This window comes from Myotis yumanensis, unplaced genomic scaffold (assembly GCF_028538775.1).
Source record: "Myotis yumanensis isolate MYYU_CA2020_CCGP unplaced genomic scaffold, mMyoYum1.0.hap1 SCAF_14, whole genome shotgun sequence".
Classification (NCBI taxonomy): Eukaryota; Metazoa; Chordata; class Mammalia; order Chiroptera; family Vespertilionidae; genus Myotis; species Myotis yumanensis.
The window spans coordinates 33,741,819-33,753,989 of NW_027223765.1; the positions used below are offsets into that span (position 1 = coordinate 33,741,819).

At 53.9% G+C, this 12,171-nt stretch overlaps 1 protein-coding gene across 1 annotated transcript in view; it reads right to left on the reverse strand.

The window, feature by feature from the left end:
* The window catches only part of CAND2 (cullin associated and neddylation dissociated 2 (putative)), a 26,512-nt gene extending 18,689 nt beyond the window's left edge, over nucleotides 1-7,823 (reverse strand). The window contains exons 1-5 of the mRNA XM_070433600.1: nucleotides 7,743-7,823; nucleotides 2,330-2,473; nucleotides 1,942-2,096; nucleotides 1,241-1,364; nucleotides 77-342 (exon numbers count right to left, since the gene is read on the reverse strand). Coding sequence (XP_070289701.1) covers nucleotides 77-342; nucleotides 1,241-1,364; nucleotides 1,942-2,096; nucleotides 2,330-2,473; nucleotides 7,743-7,810 — 757 coding nt within the window. The 5' untranslated portion in view covers nucleotides 7,811-7,823. The remainder of the gene's footprint in view (nucleotides 1-76; nucleotides 343-1,240; nucleotides 1,365-1,941; nucleotides 2,097-2,329; nucleotides 2,474-7,742) is intronic.
* Between the last annotated feature and the right edge of the window lie 4,348 nt (nucleotides 7,824-12,171).

Sequence of the window (12,171 nt, forward strand, 5' to 3'; positions counted from 1 at the left end):
CCCGGGGCCTTGCTCTGTCCCCCAGCACCTACTCGCCTAGACCCCACCTCCTTGCCCAGGAGCCCAGCTCCCTTACCCAGGCGGTGGCCTGCCTGGCGGCCTACGCTGCCCAAACACTGGATCAGGGTGCGGATGGCAGCGGGGCTGGCGGGCGCGCGTGGGCCCGGCAGCCGGTCCAGCAGGTGATCGGCGAGCTCGACGAAGAGGTCGGTGCTGCAGGCGGCCGCCAGGTGGCCCAGTGCCCCGACAGCTCGCTTGCGCACGGCCAGGCGTGGACTGCTCAGCTGAGGCAGGAGGCAGTGCAGGAGGCTGGCGTGGAAGGCACCGAGGGGGGGTCCCAGCCTGGGGAGCCGGAAGGGGCGTCAGGCCGGCCCACTGGGTAAGCACCTGAGCCAGGCACCTCATCACTCCCCAGCCTCTCCTGGCCTGCTCCCAGGAATTTAACAACCCATCGCCCCTGCTAAATGGAAAGGCACCCTGCAACTGCGTGGTGTGATTATTTATTATTATTACGTAAAGAAAGCAGAGAGGGGAAGGGACTTTCTCGAGGCTACCCAGCCAAGAAATGCAAGGCCAGAACTTGAACCCAGATGTCCGGGCTCCCGGCGTGGGAAGAAGACACAATGGTAATATGTATGGGGGCTACAGTCCCCACCCTCCACCTGGGTTAGGGTCTCCTCCCCTGAGCTCCTACAAGCCCTGCTCTTATCCTTACTGGTGTTCTTACTCTTACTCACAGTTGATGTGTCTGTGAGCTCCTTTCTAGGAAGGACCAAGACTGAGCCACTCCACATTCACAGAACTAGCCCAGCACCTGACATTTCTCTGGCCACAAAGTAGGTGCTCAAATCTTGGGAGGTTGAGTGAGTGAATGCTTAAAAATGTGCAGTACAATTTAAAACAAGGGCCCAGCTATATTAGCTCAAAAGAAGAAAGAAAGAAAAAGAAGGGGGTGAGGAAGAGGAACACACCTGGGCTTCAGCTATGGAGAGACCTGAGTTCAAATCCTAGGTTCTGCCATTTACTGAGAGTGTGACTTCGGGCGGGTCACCACACCTCTCACAGCCTATAACACTGTGACAAACGAGCTCTCCTTTGCAGGACTGCAGGGCTGATTAAGGAGCCCTGAGCACAGGGCCTGGAGTGCAGAAGGTGCTGGCTCTGTGGATTTAAATCCTTCCCTGTCCCCTTTGCTCCCCCTCCTACCCCGATCCTTCTTGCCCGGGGTGGCCTCCTGCACCTGCTCAGCATGTCAGAGAGGATGTCCAGGGCTTCCAGCTGCACGGCCACGTCCTCCTGCTGGGCAATGGCACTGGTGAGCTGGCCGGTAATCTTCCGGCACACATTGGTGGCCAGGCCGGAGCCTGCACAGAGCACAAGATGGGCATGGTGAGTTGCAGAGCTGGCCTCTACCTCTGGTCAGCCTTTGATCTGCTGACCCAGGAAAGCCAGGGCCTGAGCGGTCCCATGCTTGACCCAAAGTCCTGACACTCAGGGAGCTAGAATTGATGGCCAACCCCTCCTCCCACCAGGGTGAAGGGAAAAGTTAAGCATTTCTTTTCCTGGACTCCCTTACCGCTAGGAGGGGCCAGATGGCCCCATTCTGGGGGGGTTCTAGGGAGACACATGTTTTTCTTATAAAGGGCAAGAGACTTGGACAGAGACTCAACCCTGTCCTACTTGAGCTGCTAAATGAATTGCTGCAAAAATGGAACTGCTGATCCTCTACTTCTTTAAGATGCCACGAGTTATATTTTGTAACTTGCAGCTAAAAGCATTCCTGACACCGAGCCATGAACTTAAGTAGACAGGGATCTGAATTCTCTGCCACTGTCTAGCTGGTTGACCTTACATACATCCCTTCACCTCTCTGAGCCTCAGTTTCTTTAACCATAAACTAGGACAAATAATTAGAGTACCTAGTCCCTGGGACCTGGGTACCTGTGGCTGCTGGGGGTAACTCCGACAGGACAGTCTTGAGGCCGATGCCAGCAATATCACGGAGCTGCTCCTTGTCTGACCGCATGTTGGCACAGAGAGCGTCCACAATGGTCTCCACCTGGTACTCCTTCACTTTGCCCACCAGAGGACCCAAGCTGACAGAGAGGGAGGGAGGGGGTTCAAAAGCCCCAGGCTCAGCCCGAGTCAGGCTGCCCCTTATGTTCCCTCAAGTCAAGTCACTGTCCAACTCCACTGGACTCCAAGAGCTGCTTAGCAATTCTTCTCTCAGAGACTGTACCCCAAAAAGGCGGGGACCCCGGGGAGCTCCCCCAATAGGGGAGCATAGCCAGACGGTGCCTCCCTGTCCCCCCACAAGGCCAACACTCACCACTTGACTGCCAGGTTCTGCACCTCCCCATTCTTGTCCTCTAGGAGCTTAAGCAGCATCTTTACCACCTTGCGCTCGCTGTCCTCATCCAGCTGGATGGAATCCTTCTGCAGCTCTGACATCAGATCACTGGTGGCCATGAACCTGGGCAGGGAGGGCAGAGGAGGATTTTCAAGCAGCTCCTGGGCCCCAGAGATTTGGGAAGTTCTTAGAGTTCTCCCAGAAGCAGACCTTGATACAAAGATTCAAGGGAAAGTAAGTTATCCGGGCTGCGGCACAGTCAGGCTCCCACAAGAAGACCCGTGTGTGAGAGACACCAACTGCACATTGGGGCCGACCAGGAGTGGCAGCACAGAGCACACTAGCTAAATGCTTAGGGTCTCGAGGCTGGAGAGGTTCTGGCTTCTGCCATTTAAACAAGTGTGAACTTGGACAAACCACTTCACATTGCTGAGCCTTGGTTTACCTGTCTGAAAAATGGGGATGAGAATAGTATTTGCCTCATGGGGTTGTATGGAAGATAAAATGAGATAATGCATGTGATGTGCTTAGCACACAGTTGAGAACTCAGGACACAAACACTCAGAAAGTGGCACTGCCATTATTATAAAGACACAGTACATCATTCACATCTCATTCATGCTAGAAAGTTGAACAGACACCTTTCAACTAAGTCAGGTGTCAGCAAGAAGGCTCTCTACCAGACAGGTGGAAGGGGCTACCCCTGCCCACTTCCACTTCAGCCCCTGCCCTCAGACCAGTGGCTCTCAAACTGTAGCCAGCCTGAGAACCACCTGCAGGGCTTGTCCAACACCGCTGGGCCCCACCCCCAGGGTTTCTGAACCAGCAGGTCTGGGCTGGGGCATTTCTAACAAGTCCCTGGATGATGCTGAGGGGCAGGGACCACACTCTGAGAATCACTACCCTTGGCCATGCTGAGGGGCCCGAGCATGTCTTAGACACTGATGTCAACAGCTGACCAACCCCCAGCTGTGGCTCCTGACCTAGGTGGTCCTCGGAGTCAAGGGCTACCCACCCCCAGGTGGGCAGATCCGTGTGGCCTGATGCCCTGTTCAGGGCATTTGAATGTGCAGAGGCAGATTGAGCTGGAAAGCCATGGAGAGTTGGGCTGCAGGGGGCACTGTGGAGCACCATTCCTGCCAAGATTCAGAAAGGAGGGCAGAGTCTTAAACTGGCAGCCCTCAGCTGTGTCCACCTTGCAAATGTTTGGGAGAGTTGACATAAATGTAATGATTTCCAGATTCTCTTGAAAACAGAATATTTGAATACAACTGGGCCTACTGTCCCTGGTGACAATAACCGGCTCCAGCCAAGTCATGGCTGCCCTCTTTCGGTGGGAGACACGCCCTCCAGGCCACCAGGTTCCCATCAGGCCCACTCCACCTGCTCACAGGCTCTTGCAGGCACTTGAGAGTGGACATTAGAGGAGAAAGCAGGACAGAGCAGCAAGGAGAGATGCCATGAAGTCGGGACCAAAGAGTGGTGGCTCCAGGAAGCTTCCAGCTTTTGCTGACCCACCAGGCCACCCCTCACACCAGCCTTGCTTTCTGGCTTGAGCCAGTCAATCAACCAGCTCTGACAGCCCTCCCCTCCTTCCCCCGCCCCTGCAAAACCGGTCACAGTCCGCCTCATTTTTGCAGGCACAGACCTGCTGCTGGATGTCATGATGGCCCACACCATCCTGTTACCAGGAGGGCACCTGTCACTGTCACAGCTGTATATTTTTAATGTTGGGATAAGCCTCAAGCTGCTGAGAGAAGGAAGGAGTGGCTGGGCTGACTGTGTCCACCTCTGGGCCTGGCCATCACAGGAGAAGCAGCCATGATAAGGTGAAGGAAGAGGCTTGGGTCTGAGCCAGGCCAAGGCCTGGGTTAGGCACATGCACTCCTAGGTCTGTCCAGCTGAAGGGACATTCTCAGAAGGCAGGCAGGATCTCTAAGCTGCATTTCTGCTGCAGTCCATGGAGAGCCAGCTCAGCCTGGCAACCCAAGGGATGTGCTCCTTTGCCCAAGATGGGCCTTCTGTCCCTTCTTTCTCCTCCACCTGTTGAAAGCCTATTCATCTGTCAAGGGCCCAGCTCAAATCAGCCTCAGGGATGACTCCTCTGACCACCTGCCCTGTCCCCTTCCCCACGCTCTCTCAGCACACTTGGTTCCTCTGGACAGGACCCCTCCGAGAACTGCGCCCCTCCATCACAGCACTTCTCACACTACACTGCACACTTGGTCACCCATGTGTCTCCCCTATTAAATTAGGAACTCACAGGGGCTTGTCAGTTTCATCTCTGGGACTCCAGGCCCAGCAAAGAACAGGTCCAAAGAGGGCCTGGAGCGGGGTGGGGTAGGGGTGGGGGGTGGGCAGAATGAGGGCAGGAAGGGAGGAAGGTTAGATAGAGTCAGCCTCTAACAGGGCTCAATGCCAAACAGATGTGTGAAAACCTCAACTACGAAATCAACCCTTGTGAAATATGCCTCAGCATTGCAGACACCCCCACCCCAAGTTTCTGGAAACACTTAGCTCTCTGAGAGAGAAAGCTCTACTGTGTATATGTATGTGGTGGTGATAGTGGGGGGTGTACAGGAAAGTGTTTAATTGGGTAGACAAGAGGTTGAGCACCAAAGTTTGGCTTTAAGTAAATACACTGGTCTTGTCACTTATCAACTGGGTGACCCTTAGCAACCGACTCCTCTCCGAGTCTCGCTTTTTCCATCTAAAATATGAGAATTTTCTTTGCCCTACTTCATAACATCCTTGGGAGGTATTAAGAGGGCAATGAGTTCTTAGCAGACGAGGAATCTTGGCTCAGAGAGGTTGCAGGAACTGCCCAGTGTCACACAGCAATTTGGGAGGAAAATCAGCCCCACCAGTCAGTTCCCCTGGATCCTCAACCAATACCATTGTGTTTTCAAGAAATGATGTGGGGATTCCTACCAGACACCGCCCCCCCCCCCCCCCCCCCCCCCCCCAGTTTACCCATTTCCCTGTTAGAGTCAGAGTGGGAACGGGGCAGCCTCCTGCCCACAGAGTGGGGCCCATGCCCAGGGATAACAGGGACCAAAGACTCCCTCCACCCTGCCGGGGGACCTCCATCTGCAGTCACTGCTTGCCTCCAGGACCCAGAGGACACAGTCTCAGTTTCATTCCAGCGAAACCTTAGAGGAGACTCGGCGGAAACACTCAGCCACATGGGTGCCTGGACAGCTGGTCAGCAGGACCCGGCCTCTCTGGTATTTGGACTTTAAAAATAGACACCATCCTCTTATGCTTGAGTAGTTTTAAATGTTCTCAGGGCCACTGGCAGAGCAGGCTGAAGGGGCTTCCTAGGCTCTAGGAGGCAGGACCAACCGCTCCTGGAGACCAGACCTAAGGTTCTAGAAACGGTGGTACAAATCCCCTCGGCTGTGTGACCGCAGGCCAGTCACTTCACCTCTCCAAGCCTTTGGAGAACAGGAAGAGCAATCAGCATCACCCAGGTGGACAGGTGGACTGATGGGATGACACTGCAGAGCAGGGCAGGGAGCCTGGGACACAGAAAATATTCACTGAGCACCTACTCGGTACAAAGAACAGGCTCTGGGACGGAAAAAGGAAGCTCCCAGTTTGGTGGTCCAAGAGCCCTGGGTCTCCCGAGGCTAAGAAGTGACATGGCAGAAACATGGGCAGAAGAGGTGTGGGAGCTCAGGGGAGGTGCCTAAACCTGCCTGGGTGTCAGGAGGCATCCCAAACAGGTGACGACTGAGTAGGAGTTAGCCAGGCGAAGGGGGGAAAATGAGGACGGGGAACAGAACTTCCAGGGAAAGGCCCAGAATGGGGAGAGGGCATGGCAGCTTTCTGATAGGCACCAAATTATGGGTCCATCTATTAAGTGCTTACCTGGTGCCAGTCACTAATCTAAACATTCCACGTGCATTAACTCACTTCACCCTCACACCAACCCTCGGAGGTGGGTTCTATTAATATCCGCATTTATAGAAACAGAAGCTGAGGTTCATGATGGGTTAAGCAGCCTGTCTATGGTCACACAGCCAGTAAATGGTTGGGCCCCGGATCTAAAGCCAGAACTGTGGCTCAAAGGCTCTGCTAAAGCTATCGTAGAGGCTTGAGGTGTGTTGAGGAATGGGTTTCAGGAGAAGGCAGAGGGGTCAATCTCCTCACCAGTCAGGGGGCTGGAATCAGACGGCCTGTTAAGATCTCAGCCTCTGTGTTTGGATCTCAAGTCCTCCACTTCCTAGCTCTGTGACTGCACCTAGGCCCTTCATGCCTCTGGACCTCGGTTTTCCTATCTGTAGAATGGGGATAAAGTGATAGAATGTTCAACAAGTGGGTGCAGCTATATTGGCCTCTGCAGGCTCCTTTCAGCTCAGAGGGTCCAGAACTGGCTGTGTGACCATGGCACACACAACGTTTCACCTCCCTGGACCTCAGTCTCACCCATTCCCCCAGGATGAGGGGGCTGGACCAGAGGTTTGTTTCCTCCATTCTTTTCAGCTCTGTTCCTGTGTGGCTCCGTGATGCTGGGGGAAGGAGGAAGAAGAGGAGTGGGCACACAAAACCCAGAATCCTCCACCCTAACCATCATCTATCTGTGCCTGCAAAGCCACTCAGCCAGTCTCTGCCTTCAAGCTGTGTCAAAGAAGACCAGGGAAGGGAGGGGATGAGATGGGAAAGGACACCCTGTGCAGGGAGAAAGCCTGGAGTGATATGGGGAAGAGCGAAGAGGGAGGGTGCTGAGGTTATCAGTGAAAAAGTCAACCCCGGGCCCTAACTGGTTTGGCTCAGTGGATAGAGCGTTGGCCTGCGGACTGAAGGGTCCCAGGTTCAATTCCGGTCAAGGGCATATGCCTTGGTTGCTAGGAAGTGTGCAGGAGGCAGCTGATCAATGTTTCTAAGTCCCTCTCCCTCTCCCTTTCTCTCTGTAAAAAATCAATAAAATATATCTTTTTTTTTAAAAAAAGTCAACCGCGGGGTGTGATCTCGGGAAGGGGCCGGGTTTCGATGCAGGAAAGAACAGGCAGCGCTAGGCTCCCTCGCTTCACCGTGGGAGCATCCAATGCGGGGCGCGGCGAGGGGTGGGCAGAGGTGCAGAGAGCCGAGGCAGAGGTGCAGAGAGCGGAGGCAGAGGACGGGTGCAGCGGGGGAGCTGGGGCTTCAATGGGGGACAGGGGGCAGGGGCTGAAGTTTGCAAGGCGGGAGGTGAAGCAGAGATTAGAGTCACACGCCGGTGGGGGCGTTGAGGGGGGAGAAGTGCGGGCTTCACGTGGGGGCGGGAGGTGGTGGGGGCGGGGTGGGGGGAGGCAGGGGCTGCGGGTCCCGGGGGTGGGCCGGCGCGTCGGGAGGGGAGGGAGGCCGAGGGTTTCCGTGGAGGGGGAGGCGGGGCGGGCAGCGGGCGCACCTGAAGTCCTTGTCGCTGGACGTCATCTTCTCCAGGAGGCTGGAGATGTGAAAGGCGGCGGTGCTCATGGTGGCTGCGCGCCGCTGGCGGCCGGCGGGAGGGGAATATGGCGGCGCGGGCGCCCCCTGCCCCGCCTCGCCGCCCGGCTGCGCTCACCGGACAGAAATAGCAGCCCCCGCCCCGCCCCGCGGGCTGGTGCTCCGGCCTCGGCCGCCGCTGCTGCAGGAGGCAGAGGGGGGTGGTCCGCGAGGTGCTCCGTCGTCCCTCCTGAGCGTCAGCCCCAGCACGTGGACGGCCAGCAGCGGCTTGCATGCTCCCAGCGACGGGGAGGTCACTACTTGTCAAGGGACAACTCCTCCCTGTGATTCCTGTGGATCCCGGCTTTTCCCGCCGAGCCCCTCGACCCTGCTCGGTGGCCTAGGCATGGTATCACAGTCTCAGGTTGGAATCCTAGTTCCGCCAGACCCACTCCTGTGTAGCCGTGGCCAAGTCACTGTACTTCTCTGGGCCTCAGCTTTCTCCTCGAAGCATTCAGGGAACAGGAGCTGCTACTTGCAGGTCAAGCCACCCACAGCCCTTCCACCCTACCCCACTTCTCATGCCGGTCGGTCCAAGAGCCAGGTAGGATCTGAAAAGTGTGCACCAAGGCCGCTGCCTGCCACCCCCAACCCTCAGGCCATCGGGATCCGTTTCTTCATTTTACAGCGATGCAGCTGAGACCCAGAGAGGCAAAGGGGGTTCCTAAGGGTCACCCATCTGGGATGGAGTTAGGACAGAACCCAGAAACCTTAATACCTTGGGCAACAATTCTTCTGTGAAGCTGCCCACAGTTACATACAAGCTGCGAGGAAGGACCTGTAGGAGGACAAGGATGGTCTCTCTAAGTAGCCAGGAGGCTGCTGGCTCTTGGGGAAAGCGAGTAGCTCCTGCTTCGGAGCAAGACAATCCTGGGTTCAAATCCCTGCGAGGCTGCTTCCTGGCTGTGTGCCCTTGGATAACAAGACAACCACTGAGCCACGCCGGCCAGGCTGTATGTCTCTCTTTAACAGGGGTAGGTCTTGCTCTCATTACCTACAATGTATTTACTTACATGTTCAATGCTAGTATTCTAAGTGTTGACACCAAATATGTGATTTTTCCCCCTCCTACCAAGCAATTCTGGCACTAACTACCCATAGTTAGCACAGCCTCCAAATGTGAAGGGCTTATTTCCGAGACACTTCCTCCATTTCACATGCCAATTGCAAGTCTAGGCCTCTCCCAGTTCTGACTGACCTACTATTAATCGAGGGTTCCCAAGGCTTCCTCCTCAGGTTCAATAATTAGTTAGAAAAGCTCACAAAACTTAGGAACAAGTTTACTTACGTTTGTTGGTTTATTATATTGATATAAAGGATAGAAATGACCAGCCAGATGAAGTGGAACATATGGTGAGGTCTGGAAGGGCCCCAAGTACAGGGGCTTCTGTCCCTATGGAATTGGGGTACACCACCTTCCTGGCACACTAACCTGGAAGCTCTCTGAACCCCATAAATGAGGGATTCTTATGGAGGCCTCATCACCTAGGCACAACTAAATATTAGCTCGGTCTCCAGCCTCTCTCCCCTCCCAGAGGCTGAAAGTTCCAAGTTTCTAATCACAGCTCGGTCTTCCTGGTGGCCAGCCCCATCCTGGAGCTATCTAAGAGCTCACCAAGAGTTGGCTCGTTAGAACAAAAGAGGCTTCCATTACCCAGAAAATGTCAAGGGATTTAGGAGCTCTGTGTAAGGTGAGCTGATCACCTCCATCAACTAAGGGAATTACAAGCGTCTTTGTCAGGAACTGGGTACTCACAGTAGGTGCACATTCTTTCCCCCTTATACCTACAGTGCATAATCCTCAGACAGAAGAGGTCATTGGGGAGTTTCCATCAGCCAGAGGGATCCCACGGCCTCATCACAAGAATGCCAAGGGGCAGTGAGGGCTAGCTGTCCAGGCACTGGTCTGAGCACTTTGTACAGATCATCTCACCATGGGTAGGAGCTGCCTTCTCCTCGTGTTTGTATGGATGTGGAGACTGTGTCTGAGCTTCTGGTGTCTCCAGAGCGCACGTGCTTGCTGAGTCAGGTGGGCCTCAGGCTGGCAGTTCTGGAATGCAGGGAAGCCGGATGCCACGCTCAGCTGCTGAGCTAGCTCGCCCGGGGCTGTCAGCTGTGCCCATAGGACAGTGGGGGGTTGCCTCATGAATCAACACCCCCCCCCCCCTCACATGCTCTCTCTCTCTCTCTCTCTCTCTCTCTCTCACACACACACACACACACACACACACACACTCACACACACACTCAGCAGTGGGGTCACCTTGGGATGAAGTTGAGCTGGGGCCTCCCTTACACATCTGGCAGCTGTGTCGTGGTCCTGAAGTTCTGCCTGTGGCACAAATAGGAAATGCCCTGAGTCTGTGCCTCCACCCTGTGCCAACTTCACATACAACCAGGTGCTACAGGAGGTAAACTCTGCATTTGCTCAGAGAGGGGGAGTACCTCAACTTGGAACTGGAAGGCCAGCAAAAGGTAGTGGCTATTTTTTTTTATCACCTCCTATGTGTCAGTCATTCACATATGGTAGGAATATTATTTAGTCCAGTGGTTCTTAAACTTGAGTAGGCATCAGAATCGCCTTGGGGGCTTGTTAAATGACAAATTGTGGGTCCTGCCTCCAGAGTTTGTGATTCAGTAGGACTGCGACGAGACCTGAGAATCTGCTTTTCTAAAAGGTGCTGTTGATGCTGCTGGTCCAGGGACCATATTTTGAGAATAATTAGTTCAACTTCCTTTTCCCTGCTTTGTGATGGTCTTCAAGTTTCTCCTTACATCCCTCCAGGACGGAGGTCTAATTGCCTGTTCTGTCAACCTATTTCTAAATAGTTCTTCCTGTGACGATATGAATTGTGTGTGAGAGATAAAAACTAACTCTATTGGCTCTTCCTTGTGGCCCCTTCTTTCTGCCTCTAGACTATGCTGTCATCACAACGGAGCAGTGGAGGGGACTGGGAACTTGCAATTAGAACAGGGTCTCCCTCACCCTCACAGTCCACTGACCACCAAGCCCTGTCCATTCTACCCTCTAACTCAATGCTGTGCAACAGAAACACACTGTGAGTTCTATGTGCCTATGAAAAAATTTTAATTTTCCAGTAGCTACTTTAAAAATAGCAAAAAGAAGCAGGTGAAACTAACTTTCATAATATATTTTATTTAACCCAATATATCCAAAATAAGCTATTGTATATATTCTATTTTCATACCGCGTCTTGGAAATCCAGTGTGCGTTTTAAACATACAGCACCTCTCAATTCCGACCAGTCACGTTTCAAAGGCTCCATAAGCAGCCACATGTGGCTGGCGGTTTCAACAGTGCAGGACCCTGACCCTGTCCTTATCTCTCCTGCCCTGGCTCATGCTCACCGGATGCCTACCTCCCACAGCTTCCCCACCAATCCAAAATAAGGTAGCCAAATTGTTGTCTAAAACATAAATTTGACCGTGTCTGTTTTGCGTGGCTCCCCTTCACTCTCAGCATAACATCCAGCTTCCTTGGCCTGATTTCGGAATCCTGCCTCTCTCACTCTCCCTTCTCCTCCCCCCCCCCCCCCCCCCCCGGCTCCGGCTCACCACACCCCTGCTCTCCCACTGTACTGAATCATTCACAGATCCCCAGCACAGCAGTGTCTCTTACCTCTAAGCATGTATGGTTGCGCACATGGTTCCCTCTGCCTAGAATGCCTTTGGAATGCTTCTGGGGCTACCCTTTCAGGTCACTTATTTGTTCAACAAAATGTACTGAGCACCTGCTATGTGTCAGACACTGTCCTGGTTCCTGGAACAAACAAATACACAGCCAGGAAATATGCGTAACAAGAAAATATACCGTCTGTCAGATGGTGGACAATAAGGCAGGATGGAGGGAAAGGTGGTGCTGGCAGTTACTACGTCACTCAGGGTGGCCAGGGAAGAAGGTGACATTTGTGTAGAGACCTGAAAAGTGAGGAAAGCAGCCAGGTAGCTGTCTGGGGAAAGCATTCTAGGTAGAGCGAATGCCCGGTGCAAAGGCCCCGAGGAGGGAGTCTAACTGGAGTGTTTGGAGCACATTCCAGTGTGACTGGGGCAGAGTGAGAGAGGAAGTCACAGACACTAAGATCAGAGAGAGCAAGAGGCGGGTTGTAGATTATGCAGGGCCGTGAAAGAACTTGAGTTTTATTCTGAGTGAGGGGGAGCCCTGGGAGGGTGCTGGGCAGAGGAGGTACATGATCCGAGATGGGTTTTAATTGGATTATTTTGGTTGCTGTAATGACAACAGACGGTGGGCTGAGGTCAGGAGCAGAGAGACTAGAAATTGTATTGTCTGGACCAGGGTGGTTGCCATTGAGAAAAGGGGCCAAGTTTGGGAT